Source organism: Melospiza melodia, chromosome 2 (genome assembly GCF_035770615.1).
Source record: "Melospiza melodia melodia isolate bMelMel2 chromosome 2, bMelMel2.pri, whole genome shotgun sequence".
NCBI classification, from domain to species: Eukaryota; Metazoa; Chordata; class Aves; order Passeriformes; family Passerellidae; genus Melospiza; species Melospiza melodia.
Window position 1 is genome coordinate 139,797,356 of NC_086195.1, and position 19,020 is coordinate 139,816,375.

General features: G+C 44.4%; 2 protein-coding genes across 3 annotated transcripts in view; one reads left to right on the top strand and one right to left on the bottom strand.

Annotated features, from left to right (window-relative positions):
- MPZL1 (myelin protein zero like 1) overlaps window positions 1–10,782 on the top strand; it is a 39,723-nt gene extending 28,941 nt beyond the window's left edge. For both annotated transcript variants that reach the window (XM_063150180.1, XM_063150179.1), the window contains exon 7: window positions 5,616–10,782. Coding sequence is in view for 1 of the 2 variants with exons in the window: in XM_063150179.1 (XP_063006249.1) it covers window positions 5,616–5,717 (102 nt within the window). In the remaining variant the exon portion in view is untranslated. The remainder of the gene's footprint in view (window positions 1–5,615) is intronic.
- A 707-nt stretch (window positions 10,783–11,489) lies between these two features.
- MPC2 (mitochondrial pyruvate carrier 2) lies at window positions 11,490–18,478 on the bottom strand. Its single transcript, XM_063150183.1, has 5 exons — window positions 18,333–18,478; window positions 14,977–15,017; window positions 13,398–13,482; window positions 12,212–12,323; window positions 11,490–11,716 (listed from the first exon to the last, which is right to left on the bottom strand). Exons 1-5 carry the CDS (start codon window positions 18,436–18,438, stop codon window positions 11,677–11,679), a joined length of 384 nt encoding a protein of 127 aa, XP_063006253.1. The 5' UTR covers window positions 18,439–18,478; the 3' UTR covers window positions 11,490–11,676.
- Between the last annotated feature and the right edge of the window lie 542 nt (window positions 18,479–19,020).

The following is a 19,020-nucleotide window of genomic DNA, read 5'->3' on the forward strand; positions in this document are numbered from 1 at the left end:
CCTGCTGCTCCCCAGGCAGGATTCCCCCAGCCTGGGCCAGCTGCTGTGGAGAGCATCCAGGCAGGGTGGGATTCGTGCTTTAGGGGCTGTCTGCTGGTGGAAGTGTGTGTGCTGCACAAGGGGCGCGCAGGGAGCTGGGGCTGCTGAGCTCTGCTGTAGAAGGCGTGGTGCAGTTCAAAGAGGAGCATCTTTGTATTAGCTGAGATGGAGTTTTAAGCACTTCCCATATTAAATTGTAAAAAACTATGGTTGTGTGTGACAGTGTTCACAGGGGTCTGAGGATGAGGGAAGAGACGAGGATCTGACTCTGTTTCAGAAGGTTTGATTTATTATTTTATGATATATGTTATATTAAAGCGATACTAAAAGAATAGAAGAAAGGATTTCATCAGAAGGTTAGCTAAGAATAGAAAAAGGAATGATAACAAAAGCTGTTGTCTTGGACAGAGAGTCTGAGCCAGCTGACTGTGATTGGCCATTAACCAATCACAGATCTACCTGTTGCATTCCACAGCAGCAGATAACCATTGTTTACATTTTGTTTTTGAGGCTTCTTTGAGGAGAAAAAATCCTAAGGAAAAGATTTTTGAGAAAATATCCTAGCCACAGTTGTGATCTTGTGCATTAACATGCACAGGTGGTAGTGAAGTGCAAGGATGGGGAGTGGTCAGGGAGTATCTGTTTAACACAGACACAGTCAGTGTCTGTCAGGGATGGATCACCCCATAGAGCTGCCTAGTCTGTTCTGGGATGGTGATGGGGAGGAATTGCCTTGCACTCTCGTGCTCCATGGCGCGTACTTCCTTCACAAGGGGAGGAGCTAAGTGCTGACCAGTTTGCAGATGATCTGTGCTGCTCAGAGCTCTCTTCTGCTGAGCCTCCCAACTTTTGTGGGCTTGAAAGTGCCAGTCTTGGTGCTTGCTGTGTCTGGCAAAGTTCTGCTGACTTTGAAGGGAAAAAGTGGCTTTTATCCAGACTTAGCATCCCATGGAGGGGACAGAGCATGAGTCAGGCAGGGATTCTATGCAATGGATCATTACCTGTTAGTAGTACAGGAGTTCCTTATTTGGAAGCAGTTTCTTCCCTCGATTTGAGTGTTTCTAGCAATTTTCTTGTGTAGGTACAGGTCCTGAGAGAGTTTAAGTTCAAAATGGACTTTTTCTTAATTAACCCCCTTTTAGCAAGTGGCAGCAGTGTAGTGTGTGGAAGCCAATACCTGGTTTGTTAATTTCTCCTGACACAATAATGGAGATGTGTGTTAATGTATTAACAATACAGGAAAAAATAAATGTGCTAACAGTCAGCTCAGTGAAGTCTAAGCTCCTACTCTGCTGGGCTTCTGGTTTGGTTTTGAAATGCATTTTGTTCAGGGCTATGCAGTATTTCCAAAGTTCCAGCATGCAGACCCACAAAGCTGCCTTCTGCCTACAGAGATAAGTTATTCACAGAGGCTATAGAATCAGGATTTAAAAATAGTCAGATTTTGATTGGACTAGGTCTTGTAACAGCATGCTGCCTATAAGGCCTGGATAAAAGTTGTCTTTTCTAGATCATGGAAGATGCTTCTGGAATGGGTGAGTGAGACAGATGATTCCCACCATCTCCCCTTCAAAAAAAATTGTGCAAAAGCAGCACACTGAGATTTATGATACAGTAGCTGTTGGAGTCAACATCCATAGGTCAGAAACCCCCAAAGTTTAAGCTAATTATTGTCATGGCATGAAGGAGTACTTGCAAGTGCCCTGAGAGCTACACACAGATGCTGTTCTGTGCTTGCATCCTCACAGCAAAAATACTCCAATGTTTGGTGTGAAAACTTGCAGTGTCCTCACCTTTCCGTGTCCCCAGGGTTCTGAGCCTCAGTGTGCTGGAAGGAGCAGCAGAGTAAATCTAAACTTTGTATTGTTAACCCAGAGTCAGGGTGCTTTTGCCCTTCTGTACTCACTGCAGTCTGTTTCTTCATTGACAGAGTTCTCCCTGCAGGTAAGTTCCTGAAGGAAAACACAAAGTGTGAGCACTGCTGACCTCAACTGAAAAATACTGCAAATGGCTGTTGTTTCATTCAGTTTTAGTTTGGTTCTTAGAATTTTAATCTCTTTTGTCAGGCAAACAGAGTTTCTTTTTGTGGCAGACTTTTGTAGCAGCAAGTAGTTCCTCTACCTCCTTTTGAGCATTTGCCCCATCTTTACAGAACAACTAAACATATTTCCTTTTCTTTAAAAAGATCCACAGTGAAATCAGGGTAGATCAGATTTTGTACAGAATATTTTAACAAGTGAGGAAACTAAATTTCATTTGGTTGGACTTACATTGTTAGCTTCTAGCCATTGTTTGGTTGTTTCTTTAAGGGTCCTATCAGCATGCAAATCAACATATTTGAAATCTTTTATCACATACAAGTGTTTCTTGGTAATCAAGAAATGAGTTGTAGTATTCAAGCTTTTGAGGTGAAAGGCAGATACTCATTCCTAGCAGTGCCCAGAGCTGTTGCAGGCTGTTTGCTGATTCAGGCACACTCTTGTCTCTTGGAATGCCTGGCAGTTTTAGACCAGTGGCTCCCACAGTCAGTGCTGTGGTCAAACAGCAGAGGCCTGTGGTCTTCCTTGGAGCTTTTTTACAAGGTAGGGTGTGTAGGAAGTGAATGAATGCTTTGTACTTCACTGGTGGAAAAGAACTGTGAATACAAACAAAACTGCCTCTGCAAGTTAGAAGCAGTAGCAGAGGTGTTCACTCTTAGAGTGGCATTTAAATGAATTAAATGAAGTTTATTCATTTTTTAATTTATGTATCAGTTCAAGAATCAGTGATTGAGTATTTTTCTGCATTACATCTCAGCTGAAAGTGCACTGAGCCTGCACTTCTTTGTTTTGAGTGCAAGTTACTTAGGTGTGTACCTTGCTTTCTGGAGTTTGCATATCTGATTCTGTGAGTGTTCAGCTGCTTGAATCAGCTCTGCTTGTTTTCACTGTGCCCTCCTTCTCAGCAGGTTTGTTCTGTCCTGTCAGATTTCTCTGTGGTGGTTCTTGTCCCTGCCATCATTCTCTAGTGAGTGCTGTTCTACCAGGACTGTTATTTGTGTGGGTAAGAAATGATTTACAGTGAAAGCAAGAACTACATGGATTTCCCACATGGATGTCCTTGTTCGGATCCCAGGACCCTGAGAAGGAGCAGTTTGTAATGCCAAGAATCTTGATTGAAACTTCAGATAACTTTCCCAGAGCCTGAATCTGTAGTAGTTGCAACATCATTCAGAATCTGAGAAATTTGAATGTTCTGTAGACTCCTGTTGGACCATGGTGGTCTAACTTTGTAATTCCTTTTTCTTTTTTGTAACTTACAATTAATGACTGCTGTCAAACCCTTAGCAGGTACACCTGCTGCTCTTTTCCCTTCAATTCTGAATGGAAAAATTGCAAGGCTTCAGGAAATGCTGGTTTTATATAGCAGTGCTGATCTGTCTTCTGGTTCTGAAGAGTCAGGATGAGCTTACTTGAGATTAGATGAAAGTTCTGAATTGTTTAGACAGTTTTTAAAATGGCCCAGGTGATGCTTAGAGTGAGCTAGAGAATCAATTGGCAGTGAATCAAATAGATGAACACTGCAATAAATCCTTGGTCTGTCCTTTTCTCTGTATTGGCTATTTACCACTTTTTTTAGTTGACTGACAGTGAGCAGATTGAGACAATGATAGCTGGGTTTGGGTCAGCTGATCACAGCAGTCAGTCTCTCCACAGCACTAACATGCTGCTGGCAGCACAGTGACTATATGTAAACTGGCAAAAATCCAGTACAGTGCTAACTGATACTGAGTGAACTCCACTGGTAGACAATTGACCCAGCAGAATTACTTGAACAAAATTTGGAATGTCACAGTGAGTACTTCCTGCAGATGGATTTATTATTTTTATAATTTTTTTAACTGATAATGCTCTCAAGCTGAATTTATCATACCCTTGTCCTCTGGCCTCAGGCAGATGAGATTTCCAAAACTGCTTGCAATTAAACTTCAGAGTTACTTTGTCTTGAAGTTTATATAGACACTGTGATCTGATTGGAATTATTAATCTCAATACAGTGTTGGAGACCAGACCAACATGAAAGCAAATAGCAGAGGAGTTTTTTTAAGAAGTGGCTATAATGAGATTTGAAATCCAGGGTTTTCTAGGACATCAGTGTCTTTTTTTTTTTTTTCATTTTCTCAGTGTGTTGTTTATATTCAGGGTTTTATACCTACTTGCAAGTTTTCACCCATCAGTCAATATTCTTCCTCTATTCTTTATAACTTTGGAAATACTTTACCCAGAAGGAGTAAAATGTGGATTTAAATCACTTCTCAAAGAGAACAAGGTATTTATCAGGTATGAGCCTTGCCACTGTACTGGGGGGAAAACAGCTGTGCAGGAAGGTATCTGTGGTCCTTCAACAGCTTAATTTTCTCTACAGAAGGTCTGTTTTCATCTCTGGCTCATAATTGCTTTGGACAATAGATGGAAAAATTTTTGTGTCAGGTCTATACAAATGTTTCCTAATTTGTCAGGATTCCAAAAGTACTGGCAAGAAGAGGGTAGAGGAGTTAGCACTAGGAGTAGTGAAGGCTACTTCTTCCTGGGACATAAGGGACACCAGAACACTTAAATGGATGAAAGGTTTTGAAGGAAAAACTGCTGAAAAAGCCACAACTCAACTAAAAGCTCTGTATTTTCAATTCCCCCCCAGTCATCCTGAGATAACACAGTCCCTTTGCCTCCTGCATGGGCTGTGTGGTGGCAGCCCTGTGCTTGTTTCAGCTGGAAGGTTCACCATGGGAGCTGCAGCTCCCTTGCCATCAAGGTCCCACCTGTCTTGCTGGAGCTCTGCTCCATGGAGGCTGCAGTCCTGTCATCAGTAGCTGCAGTTGGCTTTCCCTGGGCTATGTTTTAGAGGATGTGGTGTTTAAGGAAGTGTTCACATGTTCAGCTGAAAGCCAGGGCTGTAATGCACCCCAGCAAATGTCACAGGGTGTGAGGCCATGCCTGCCCAAGGTGTCTGTGAGCTGCTGCTGCCTGGGCTGGCTCGGAGGTCAGGTAAGAATTCTGTACTGCTGCACCATTTTAGCACTTCTGGCTCACTGCTGTGCAAGTCTTGGCCCCATCACTGGCTTGGGCAGTGACTTGAGTCCCAGGGTGGCTGCAGCTTCCTTTTCCAAGTGGCACAGCCATGCTGGGATTTACAGGACCTGAGCAGCAGTTTGGGAAGTACACTCTGCTGTTGACTGGTAACCTCTAGGACAGTTCCTCTAGAACAATATTAAATCTGGCATGCATCTGTCTAAGCCACATAGCACATGAGAATTGCTGCTTTTCAGAGAAGGGGATCCTGGATTTTGCTTTCTGTGGCAGCAGGCAGGTTTGGAGGGAGGCAAGGGTGCTGTTTGGCATGCTCCTGAGGGGAGAAAGGTGGCAGACTAGAGCTCACGTGCAGCTGAGGGTTCATTCCACCCGCTTCCCAGTGCCGTCCGCAGTCATTGAAGCTCCGTGCTGTTGCTTTAGCATTCATCTGGCTGCAGCCCCCATGGCAGCGAGGGGCAGTGTGGCAGCTGTGACAAAGCTGACTGTGCCTGTTGCTTGTGTCCGCAGGGCCCAGTCATTTACGCGCAGTTAGATCACTCCGGGGGACAGCACAGCGACAAGATCAACAAGTCAGAGTCTGTGGTCTACGCCGACATCCGCAAGAACTGAGATCCTCAGCTATCCAAAGGACAACACTCATTCAGACTGGAATTGCTTGAGCAAGATTTGACCCAGAGAACTCTCACATGTGGCCTTTGATGCCTAGGCTAGGACCAATGCATGTGCATACAGAGGGAGAGATATATATGTATTGTGTGTAAATAGTCTATTTAATCGTACAGAAGTGAGACCAATGTTGCATGTTGAAATGCGGTAAGAATTTTGCTTATAAATTGCCAATATTCTTTTTTTTTTTTTTTTGTATCTTGTGTGACGAGAGAGAAAGTGAAAACTCGCATCACAATTTTAAAATATTTTTATCTTGATTATTAATGGAGAAACTGGAAGATGCCTAGATTGACCTGGAGATTCTTTTTTTCTTTGCTTATAGGGCTTAATTTCTTTTGTTGAGGTGACTATAAAGAAGACATTTTCTTTATATTCAGAATTCTTTATGTATACAGGGTATTTATCTTTCCTTGGTCAGATTCTCAGTACAGGCTGCCTTCTCGTGTAAACTGGACCCTCTCACTTGGTCATGTAAGCCAAATTGTGACTCCTAGCTATCAGAAATGTATGTCTTAGCAGTGTGAGTGAAGGAAACCTTTAGGCCTACCTGACCTGTGTAATGTGGGTCACAAAACTGTTTACTTCTCAATGAGCCCAGCTATTCAAGCTTAGTCCTTTAAGGGACAGGGATAGTGTTGATCTAATTTTGTGAAATGGTAGTTTACCTGTGAAAGCAAAGGAGAGAGTGAGTTAAAGGCATAGGAGGATGTAGCTGTAGGTGGTTACCTCAGACTCTGTTGAACCTTTCAGAGAAATATTTCTTCCTCAAAGCTCTGTCATTTCATGTGTTAAAAGGGCTCCAAGGGATCTGGAAGCTGTAGTACTCCCATACCGCTCTCCCATGGCTCCATTATGCCACTGTCACCTCCTTGGAAGTGCTTTATCTGTTCTCAAAAGCCTGTAGTGGAGGCTGAACAACTTCTGGAGGAAATCTAGGGCTCTTTGGGTTTTTTGATGTGTGGTTTTTTTTGTGTGACCAATATTTGCACAGAAGATGTGGATGGGCAGTTTATTTCCTTAATCTCTGCAAGTCTAGTGGTTGAATACAATTCTCCAGCCTCTTTTTTCTGGCTTAAACTCCTCCTAGATTATTAAAGATCTCTGCTGATGAGGATTTCTTTTGCTGACCCATTGTATCCTGAAATCTGGTGCTCAAAACTAGAAGTGGCCTTCCAGCAGAGATCTTCTCAAAGTGGCATATAGAAGAAGGATTTCTGTTTTGTACATCCCAATGTGGTGGTTTTGTTTTGTGTTGGGGTTTTTTTTTGGCAGCAAATAGTTTTCAGTTTGGCCTATGGTAACTAACCCCTTTTCTCTGATTCTTGCCCATTTCCTAGTTCAGTCTGTTTCAGAATCAGTCCCAGAATGGTTGAGGTTGGAGGGACCTCTGGAGATCATCCAGCCTTCCTCCAGCAGGGTCAGCCAGAGGAGGCTGCCCAGCACTGTGCCCAGTTTTGAGCATCTCCACAGGTGGGACCTCCACAGCATCTCTGGGCAACCTGCTCCAAACAAACTCCAGCCCACGTTTGACTCTTTACACTAAGCATATGCAGAATAGTTACAGGCCATGGCAGACCCTTTCACAACCACATTAGGTAATCCTTTAATTATGACAGTGCAATTTAAATAATTATTTTGTGTACAGTGGGGTTTTTTTCCCCAAGAAAATTAGGTATGCCAACACTATATTCTTTCATCAGGATCAGACTTCACTGGTTTCCTGACAACAGCTGCCTTTATTAGAAATCAACAGCTTTATTTTTGTATACATGCACTGGGTAGATCTTAGGACATTGTCCTCAAAGCCAGAATCAGCTTCTTAAAACTGGGGCTCAGAAGGAAATCATGGATTAATTTATTCTGCCATATGTCAGTTGCTAATCCTGCAATATCTGAATTTGTCTAATTCTTCTTCCAAGACTTGGCTGGTATCAAAAAAAGGGCATGTTTCAGTTTTAAAGCATCAGTTTTCAGGTATTTGCCAAGTCTTGCAGGGAACTGAGCTGTGGCTAACTAACAACTCTGTAAATATTTTAGCATTTTATTTTTTGGCAATAACACATACAAGATGAAAAATTGAAAAATTTCTTCTTCACAGGAGACCTTTAAGTATCTTCTTCTATATCATGGATTAAGCTGGGGTTTTTTAGCAGCACTCCACATGAAGGGCTGTGGTGCTTGTACCCAGTGCTGGCAGCTGACAGAGTGGGACCTGCTCACCCCAGAAATGCTCAGGGGTGGTTTGTCCACTCAAGCTTCCTTCTGTTGATAAGATCCACTGCTGTGGTTGCTGCAGTGCTGATGTTGGTGACTGTAGTGAGGAAATTCTTCACTCAGAAGCTGGTGAGGCCCTGGCACAGGTTACCCAGAGAAGCTGTGGATGCCCCATCCCTGGAGGTGTTCAGGGTCTTGTTGGATGAGAGTTTGAGCAACCTGGTCTGATGAAAGGTTCCCTGCCCATGGTGGGTGGGTTGGAACCAGGTGATCTTTAAGGTCCTTCCCAACCCAGTCCAGTCCAGTGTGTGGTTCTGTAGGATCGAGTTGGACTCAATGACCTGATGGGTCCCTTCCAACCCAGTATAAATTATGGTTAAGATCAGGAGGAATCCTGCTGCTGCTGCTTTCCTTATCTATCAGGCTGTTACTTCCCAACATTTATTTTACACTTAATAAAACACTAATGCTTTGGATGTGGTTAATGGAGAAACTTGATTTTGATCTGCCTGTGTTCATCCCTGTGCATCACCATCTTGCTCCCCCAACATTTTTGAGTAAGAGGGAGAATTGTGATGAATGTGGCAATCAGAAACTTGCTGCTATGAGAAGATGGGGCTGGCCTTGCTTCTGAAGTCTGCTACTAATGTTTGCTTCTTTTCCTGCTGGAATGTACTGGAAAATCTGAGCACAATTCTGATGTGGTGCTAACTTTAGGAAGCACATGAATCTGGTGCTAACTTTAGGACTGATCTGGTGCTAACTTTAGGAGACACGCTGGTCTGGCTGATTTACCTGACTTAAGGAGACATCTCCTTGCATGGCTCCTGTCTGGCTACAGCTATGTTGATATTGCCTACACTGAGGAGGCTCCCTGCAAGGCTTCTTGGGTCCTCTTTATGAACTTGGAAGTATTTTTAAAAAACACTAAACATCCTTTTGGAAAGAAACAAAAGTCCTCCCCCAGAAATGGCAGAAATCTGTGAATCCCACTCCAGTGCCAAGGCTGTTGATTTTTTTTTAATTTTTTTTTTTTTGGTAATGGAAAAGTGAGCAATATAATTATTAAGTAATGTATTCATGCTGAAGTCAGAAGAACTTCAGGCATTGTGAGACAACACTTGTGAACTTTGTTCCTCAGGTTATCTGAGATGGTTTAATGATATGTTAACCTGTGCTGATGAAAGGGACTGATGCTGAGCTGGCTTACTTAGAAAAGCCTCAGGAGACAGAGGACTTCTCTTCCTTGATGGGTAGAGCAAGCAGATTTCAGTCAGACAAGGTCTGGTTCTGCTGTTCTGGTGACCAGCAGTTTAACTCTGATTGCTCTGCTGCTGTTGTTCTCTCAATTTGCTGATGCTGTTCCTTGCAGGAGGAAAAGAACAGCTTGGATTTTGAGGAACATGAAGGGTGGTGTCCTTGTCCTGTTGTTGCACTGCTGCCAGCTCTTTTTAGGATCATCTGTTTTCAAAACAAGGGCTGCATGCCAGGCTTGCAGCAGCCCAGAGCAGGAACAGGCACCTCTCTTGAGGCAGTAGCCAGGGACTAAAACAGGAGGGGTCATTGCTCCTGGATGGTGGACATGGGAGGGCCTGTGTGATGAAAGACTTGCAATAAATTCTCTCTTCTTCATCGTGCAAACAAAACTGGGATCAGTCTGAAATCTTCCTTATGGTTTTGTTTATCATAAATTAATTTCAAGAGGACTACAAATAAGGTATCAAGCTAAGGAAATTGGTAGCTGTACTCAGTCCATCAGGTTTCTATGACCCTTTTTGACTTCAGCAGTTGTTCTGTGAGGAAGATGCTCATCATGTTCACAAAATGTTAGCATTAAGAGCCTTTACAGGGGGGCAGATATGCCCCTGCAACTCATTTTCTAATGTGTCATTTATAACTGGAGACCTGTAGGGTTTTGTTTTCTCTCAAAGCTTTAGTGGTATTTCAGTTTGTGACAAGAGCTGTAATTAGGTTTTTAAACTCTTTAAACCTCTGAGAACTGTCTAGGTAACCATCTGTCTTGTAACTGCAATAAAGGTGTGCATGCAGCTTAAAAGCTGCATCACCTTAGAGTGGATTCACTGAGGTCAGGTATGGAGTTTTTGATTTGTGACCAAAACACCTTCACTCTGTATTGGAATCTTCTTGGAATTCTACATCACAAGTGTATCTGCCAAGGACCTCAAATACAAAAAGTTACTGTATCCCAGGTGATGGAAATACTTCCTCAATAAAACCACCAAGAGAGAAGGTGGGTGGGACTTCTGGGCTATGGCCACAACTCTGCAGTGTAACATTTTAAATGGGAGACTAGAAAATCATATTAACAAGGCTCAGCAATTATTCTGTTCTTTAGGTTTCTCTTTCCCTTCTCTTCACTGCCCTAAAGCTAATAAGCCCTTTCATTTACAGGTATTTTTGCACTCTAAAATGTAAGTTCAATGCCTTTGGAGATCAGTGTGCTGTGCAATGTTTTCTGTCTCCCTGCCAATGCCAACTATTCTTATGTGGTAAATGTAACTGAAAACATAGACTGGGTACTTTTCTTTTATAAACCTCTGTCCTGGAGGTGTGCAAGACAACAAACACCTGTAAGACAGGTGTATAATCTGTGTGAGGGAGCTAGATATGCATTGCATGGCCTGATTACATGAAGAGCCAGTGTACCAACTGTTAGTGCTTTTGCAGACTCATCTGGAAACACTTATCTTGGATATTTTTTCTTGAATGGACTTTAATGTTTTCTATTGTAATCTTGTGAATATTTTAATACACTTTTTTTTTCCCATTACTGGTTTGCTGGATGAGTCTTACCTGGCTGGGGACTGGGAAGGGAGGGGGACTGGAATACACCACCTCTCTTCCTAGCAGTATTCTTCTTCAGTCACTGTGTGCACTTGGTGACCAACACAGCTGCAGAACTTGCCACTGGAGACCCTGGGACCAAGGACCAAGCCACAAGGACCAAGACATGCCAGTGGAACTGTGGCAGAGCAGAGAACTGACTTCATGGTGGCACAGCCTTTGAAAAAGGGGAGCTGACAGACTCGTCAGAACCTACCTTGCCTCAGTTATCTTTTCCCCTGCATGTGAATTCCTGACTCTAAGTCTGGTGCTTCAACACCCCCATCTTCTGCCTGGAGTTGTGAAGGAAGCCAAAACACCAGTGGCACATTTGTTTGCTGTTTTTTTTTTTTTTCAGGGCAGTGGTGGCTGGGAAACAAATGAAGACACGCAGCTGAAGCTGGAACAAATATCCTTATGCTACCAGGGAAGCAACAGCACCAGGATATGAAATGCAAATACTACTGTTTGCTATTGAAATATGGCAAACCCCCAGCCAGGTGGTTTTCTGACTGTGACAGGAGAGATCACTTCAGTCTGAGGCTCTGGCTGTCACCAGTACTGTGTGTGGAGTCAGATAAGGTGAGGCTCAGCAATTCTTTTTAGACAAAATCCAGCCAGTTTCTTTAAAGAGACAAGACAAACAATTCTGCCTTCATTTTAAAAGGTTGCCCTTTATTCGTGTGGAGATACTTGGTTATTTGCACTTAGAAAACATTTGCTCTTCTTCATTTTCCTCTTTTATTTTCTCAGAGAAAAAAACATTAAAATTAGTGAAGCTAGGTCCCATGGGGATGGGTTTGTGCGTTGCTAGATTTGACCTGTTGGGTTAAGCATCTCTTTATTGCATTTGCTTTTGTGCTTTTAGCTCCTGATTATACCTATAGGAATAAAAAAGAAAGAGCACAGGCTAAGAATAGACTAGAACACCAGTTACAATAACAGTGCTTTCCTAGCAATCTGTTCACCAGAGGAGGTTTAAAATTACAATGGACTTGAGGGTGGAAACTCAGGATTGGATATCTTAATTCTTGTAGGAAGTCCCAAAGTAGCTAAGTTTGCTACATTTCTGGCCAGTACTGAAGCCAGAAAACTCCTAAAATTTCCTTCAAGAAACAATTTTTTTGAAAAATGCTGCTCTGCTTAAAAGCCTTTTTGATCTAGCTGGAACTGACACAGATTCGATGCTGCTCTAGCTAGACTGAAAATATTTGCAGCTTCACTCGACTTAACTGCAAAACTAACAATGTAGCAAAAACATTCTGTAACATTTCATGAATGGTTCAGTTCCTCTTGCCTGTTGCACTGACAGGCTGGCAGCATTTATAAATTCCTGGTTAATGCTTAGCTGTACTTGCACCCTTGTTAATGCATACCTCCATATTCGGAAAAGCTGGGAAGCACCAGCACAGCCAACAAAGAAGTTCACAGCAAACAGACTCCAGTTTTTAGGGATAATCACCAGGGAGTACCTTGACCAAATAAGGCCTGTTGAAAAAAATGGTGAATTTAAAGATAATTCAAATTAAATATTCAGCTATTTCCCTAAGTTTGGAGGCAGATTCATAGGCCAGTTGAAGTAAACAAATTTCATAACTTCATGTTAGACAACTGCTTTGCTTATAACTACCTTTTTCTCAGTGAAGAGTGCCAGTGGGACATCTACAGGTATGTACTGCATTTTTCTGAAATAGCTACAGTAAGGTCAATCATGGTCTGAATATCAAAGATCCTCTGTAGTCTACAGCAGCCTAGACCTTAATTCCCTAGAAGAGTCAGGGTAATGGTATTTTGCTGTATATCCAGCTTGCTGCACTACATTGGAGATTATGCAAAACTTGTGCAAAATGCACAGGACTGCATCAGATATCAGTCTGGAGAACCCTTTGAGACAGGAAAAGCATTGCAAAAAGCTGCCCAGGGAAGTGGTGCAGAACCATCCCTGGAGGTGTTTCTAAGAAGTCTATTTGGGTTACTTAGAAATGCATTTTAGTGGTGGACTTGGAAGTGCTGGGTTAATGGTTGGACTCTATGATCTTAAAAGCCTTTTCCAACCTAAATGATTCTAGGATTACAGAATATTGTTTCTGCCAGTGTGAGAATTCTTGGCAGACAGCAGTGCAGTAGTCTATGTGCCACTGCTTCCAATTTCTTGGAACACTTGGAAATTCTTTCCATTTATGTTAGTGTAATTACCCTACCATTCTTAAATCCCTTGAAGTCTTCTTCTAAAAAAGTCACTGTATCCTGGACTGATTTCAAAATTACTTGATCTGAAGGAAAAGAGGTCACTTACTGCAATGAATGGTATCATGGTAACTTCAGGGATGACACTCATGCCTAACTCGTAGCAACTTGTGCTGAACAATGCCAAATTAAGACAGGTAGAAAACTGTTACATAATTACAGAATGCTTACTGATTTAATGACAAGTAGAGGCCTAGAATCAGCATCCAACAGCAATAGTGACAGCTAGCATGTTGAAATTAAGGATTTCTGTAGAAGTGTATTAGTAGTGATGGAAGATTCTGTGTGAAAACAGAGAGTTAAGGGTGGCTTTACCTGTGGCCATGAGAACTGCAGACTGTGCTGTGCTGAGCTTCTCTGCTGGTCTGGCCATGTCAGCCAGTCCAGCCCCCACCAAGCCCTGCAAAGAGAAATTCAGTGAGCACAGTCTGGGATCCTGTAACAGATGAAGGCTTTACAAGGGAGAGCTGCTTCACAGCTCCTGCATTATGCAGGAGATGGGATGCATTCTGTGAGCAATTAGACTCTGGGAGACACCATCCATTTCCAGTCCTTTGTGGTAGGAAAAAGAACACACTTATGGCAGCTACAGCTGTGTGGAATAAAATCCCAGGCACTGGCAGTTTTGTATTAATTCAAGAACAAGGTTAATTTGAACTTAGCTGCTTGAAAGCAGCTGAAAAAATCCACCCTTGTTTTCATGCAACAAGTAGAGGCTTATTTAAATAAGGGCCTTCTTTCCACAGGTCAGGCTAAGATACTGCTGGTAAACTTCACCCCATAGAGTCTTCACTCAGCTTCGTCTGAGGGGGAAAAAGTGCTTTTTTAAAAATATAATTTCAGTGGTAGTAGAAAATGTGCAGGCAAATTGAGGAATAGCTTGGCTGATCTAGCTGACATTAGCAGCAAACACTGCTTGCTTTGTTTGTTGTGTTATTGCCCTCTGCTGGAAATAGAATTTCATGTTCCTGTTACCATTTCATGTTCCTGTAACACCAGCTCACAAAAACACCCAAAGAAACCCCTAAGTAAGATAGTCCTGACGCTTTCACCCAGGACTCCTTGGGCACAGAAGAGCTGCCTGTGTGCTCAGGCTCAGGAGGGTGTTTCCAGGGAGAACCTCTGAGGAAGGGAAGGTTAGCCATGGCTCCTGCAGCTCCAGTCCAGACAACTGACAAAGACACCAAGCTGGAGCTCAGAGCACAATGCTGCCTGTGGCCTGTAAAACCCTGGGGTTCACAATGGCAAAGTTACAAAGCAGCTGGCAGTGGTAAGAGCAGGTTACATCCTTGTTATCAGACAAGATCAAACCCTCGTGGGTTTGGAGAGCTCTTGTTTTATCTGTGCCAATGCAACACCTCAGAGAGCACAGTGAATTAGGAGGTGGCATTTGCATCACCTGGGCACAGACACAGCCCAGGGCTGCAGGCAGTGGGAAGCAGAACCTCACAGGAGGCAGAGAACTGGCCACAATGGCAATGTGGCTTTGTCTTTTAGGTCAAGACTACCTTGCACTCTGACATGCTTCAAGCTACGAGCCTTAGGAGTTGGCTTCCTTAAGATACTTCTCAAATTCCTCCATCTTAGAAGAGACACATGCTTTATGAGTTTGCATCATGCCTGCCTTGAGCAACAGCTGGTGTTTCACAAGACAAAGCCTTTGTGAAACCCAGTGAAAAGCACAATTCTTCACAAAGCATTTTCCCCACGCTGTATCCCCTTCAGTTTGTGCTGTTATTAAGGCTGATTTCCTTCCTCCCCATATATTAACAATTAGAGCCTCTAATCTTTCTGCAGGCTCAAGTATCTGCTGGGAAGCTCTTACTTGCTCAGTGTGTTGCTGCAGATTGCCCTGGGCTTGACACCCAGACACCAGCTGGCATCTTGTACTTACCCATTTCATAATAGGTGCCCAGAAAAACACTGTTTTGGGACCTGAGGGAGGATGGAGAAAAAAGAAGTTAAATTATTTAGTAAATGTGGCTGTTCTAATACGCACAGTAAGTTTAAATTGGTTTATTTTGGTTTCTCTTTTTTTTTTAATAATGAATTGTTTATATTTGCATTTTCTACTGCTGTACATTAGCTCTGGCACCTAATACTCATAATTCATCAACCCAATGCATCAGCCTTCAGTTGTGTAATCACTCCATACATTTCTGCAACAGCTGGATAGTATGTCCATGTTTAAGCAATTGAGGACACCAGAGGAGGCACAATGCATTTATAAATGAAGGAGTTAGGAAAAGGTCTAGGAATAGGGAAAACACCCCAAAAATCTACCAGAAGGCAAAGGAGGATTATGGGGAAGAGGATGAAATCTCCAGAAGGAAGGGAGAAAAATCCAATGGCATGGGACCTGGGGAAAAAACAACTCTTTTATGAATACATATAATTTTCAGTGGTGCTAAAATAGCCAGTGGTTGGTTAAAAGAAAGCCCTGCAAACCCACACCTACAACCATGCCAGAAATCATTAATCTGGGACTTCTGCTCCAAGCCTTAAATGAGAGACCACAATCCAAAGTACCACCCCCCCCCGTGAAACAGTCAGGACACTGTTCTAATTTTATCACAAAAAATTAATGTTTAGGGCACTGCTCAGCACTCTGATAACATGCAAGATGAAGCCAGGTTTTCACTGTAATATATTACACAGGAGTAACCAGCAGGACTTTGGTTGCCTGCTGTTTATGAGAGCTATTTCTTCACTAATAATTCAGCCTTTAAAATACTTGCACTAACTACTTGTACTTCCAGTTTTAGCCACCCTCAAGTTTAAAACTATGACTTGGGAAACAAAAACTGGCTTGGCAGCTTTGCATAAAGCCCTTTTTAACCCACCCTGCTTGTGATCAAGTTTCAAACTGCATCTAATAACTACAAGCATATTATCTTTTGTCTAATATTGTTGAATATTAGATAGCAGCAGCTTAATGTTTATCCTTTAAAGATACAAACTTCAGCTGCTGTTCTCTTAGGCACTTATTTGGTGTGTCAGTATCAGGCTGCAAATTCAGCTTGTTATAAATAAATCAGTCTTACAGAGTAACCTTAATTACTAATATTTATCTTATTCTAAAACACAAACTCAGATTTGGAGTACTAGAGGATGTGGGTATAAATTATTAAACTGACATTCCCTAAACATCTAGTAGAGTTTTCAATAAGAGTGACATTGGTTTTTATTAGTAATAGAAAAGTCAACCATTTCAAACTGCTGACTGCAGAACTAAGAAACAGCTGGAGACAGGGAAGGGACCAAGCCAAGTCTGTAATTAGGTAAGACTGTCCAACACGTCTCCTTGGAGGCACTGCAGCAAGCACCCAGCCTGGCTGAGTTCTTCCCAGCTCCTGACATCCACAGTTTTTTGAGGATGAATATGACAGCAGCACAAGAGAGCAGGGGAACACCCGAGGCTAATCTGGATATCACATGTGTGACCAGTTTACAGAAGTTATGACTTCTATGAAATATAAGAAGCCTTTGTGCTGAAAACTTGAATTTAGCCAGGCTCAGTGAACCAGAGAGGCCAAAGGGGAGGGAGCAGAAGCTCAGCCCTTGCTTTCCCACGGTAGCCTGGGGAGCTGGTGTGCCAGGCCCTCCACTGTCCTCCAGCAATGCCAGCCAAAGAAACACTTTGTAACAGGCACCAATTATTGTGCTGGAAGCTTTCTTTATGCCAGAAAGTGCTTCATGCCTCACAAGTGATTTATAATTTCATGACAATGATGCTTATATTCCTGAATTAGACTGGAGATTTAGATGTCACTGGGGATAATAGAAAGCCTTTCATTTTTAACCCACTTTTTTTTTTCTGCAGTCAGAGTGCCATCTATTGCATAACTTTCTCACAAACACAACTTCAAGGCTAAAATAGAAGTTGCAGGGGCTCAGTTTCTATACTTGCTTGTGCTGCGACTTTTCTCACTTATACCATCAGTAATAGATCATGACTGATATGTGTGTGTATATATAACATACATATATACACAGAATCCCTAAAAATGGATTTATTAATTACAGCATTATGGTGATGACTAAAAGCAGCCCACAGGCAGTTTTATGAAGTGAAAAGCACTGCAAGAGAACCTGCAAAACCTTCTCCAGTTCCCACTACAGCTCTGTTGAAGAAGGAACATGGATGTTCCCAGTACCTGCTGTGCCTTGCATCCACTAAGAGCATCTGGAAGCTGCCACATTTCCCACCAGTGGAATGTGTCTCTCAGTGTTGGGCATATTGTCTCTTTGTGTATAAAAACAATACGTTAATGTTAAGTACATTGGTCACGTGAATTCAGTAAAAATCAAACCGTTTGAGAACTGCACTTTTCACTCTTTGTGATCTCTTTAGAGCAACGATTTTCCTTCCAAGAAGGGGGCCATTGTAAGAGGATAGAGCAAACGACTGGAAACCAAAGTCCACTTTTACAGGGCATATTCCTGGTAGGTGAAGAGTCAAGGATGCCTGTGCCACTGACACAGCGCAGTGGGGACAGAGCCTATGGAATGCCAGGATTTTATCGGGAGCTCGTTTTAACAACCGACGCAATTTGTTTACATGCCAAACACCACGTAGATGGCTCTGAATGAGATCACTTTACAGGAGGTTTCTCCCTGATAGCACAAACCCCCGCGGAAAGGTAAACTGTGGGTCAGGTGAGGGGAGCTCAGTCTTTACCCACAGGAGTCCTCCAGCAAAGGGCACGAGTTGCTTTGGTAGAAGCTGGGATTCAGCAGAAAGGAAATAAAACCGAAAGCTGCCTGACTTGACTAGGGCACATTTCAAGATAAGAAATCCTGGAAGTGTCGAGGGCCAGGCTGGATGGGCTCGGAGTAGCCTGCTCTGGTGGAGGTGTGGAAGTGGATGATCTTTAATATCCCTTCCAACCCAAACCATTCCCCCATTCTAAGATTTTTCCAGCACATCCTTTTGAAAGAATTGATTGCCGAGGCCTCCAGGTCCCTTTAAACCCACGACATCCCGTGGGCCAGGCTCTGGCATCCCCCGCGATCCCTGGATCCGCGCCGCGGTACCGCGACAGCGGCAGCAGCGCATCCCTCCCGGAGCCGCCCGATGATCCCATTCTCCCTTCGCAGACACAACCGAATCCCCGTTACGGAGCAGGACTGCGCTCCAGGGACGCCTTACCGCGGCCCCGATCCCGCCCCGCACCCGTACGGAACGCATCCCCCGCTCCGCCCTTCCCGCCGCTCCAACCGGGAGCCAAGGTGACCCCCGCCCATTACCCGCCGGGTGGTTGTAGAAGGGCCGGAACCGCGGCGGCAGCATGAGCTCGATGCGGTCGAGCATGCGGTGGTAGGAGGCGCGGAGTCCCGCGGCGGCGGCGGCCATGGCGAGGGACGGGGCGAGCGGGCTCGGAGCGGCAGCGAGGGGCGAGCGGGCACCGAGCGGGGGCCGCGTCCCGTCCGTGCGTCCTTCCTCCGCCCCGGCCCCGCCCCCCGGCCCTGCCCACCGCCAGCCCGCGCTCTGATTGGCCGCCGGCCCAGGGGGCGGAGAGCTGCGCGCCGCGCTATTGGCTGAGCGCGCTGGCCCGGGCGCCTGGGGAGAGCTGGCGCGCCCGCCGCCCCCGCAAGGGCAAGGCGCCCGGCTCGGAGATGGCCGCCTCCGCTTCGCTCTCCCCTCAAGATGGCCGGCACGGGGGAACGCTGCGCCGCGAGTAATGCGCCCAAAGCCAAGATGGCCGCTTTGCGGCGTCACAGCGCTTCACTGCACAGGGCGGGTCTGTTCCCGGCGGAGCCGAGCGCGCTGACGCCATCGCCCACACCCATGACGCGCCCTCCTCTCAGTCGGGGCGGAGCGACGTCACCGGCTCGCGCGAGACGCCCATTAATCTCGGGCCCCCCGCGCCCCCCTCTTGCCCGGTGGGCGTGGTCCCCATCGCGGCCGGGGGTGGGCGTGGCCCCGCGCCCGGTG

Excerpts from the sequence above, each read along its gene's own strand:
- MPC2 (XM_063150183.1), bottom strand. The coding sequence starts at position 18,438 with ATGGCCGCCGCCGCCGCGGGACTCCGCGCCTCCTACCACCGCATGCTC. Across the intron at positions 12,324-13,397 it reads TGCAGTTCTCATGGCCACAG|GCCTTATTTGGTCAAGGTAC; the intron begins GTAAAGCCACCC and ends TTTTTTCAACAG. Across the intron at positions 11,717-12,211 it reads CAGCTTTTCCGAATATGGAG|GTATAATCAGGAGCTAAAAG; the intron begins GTATGCATTAAC and ends TTATTCCTATAG.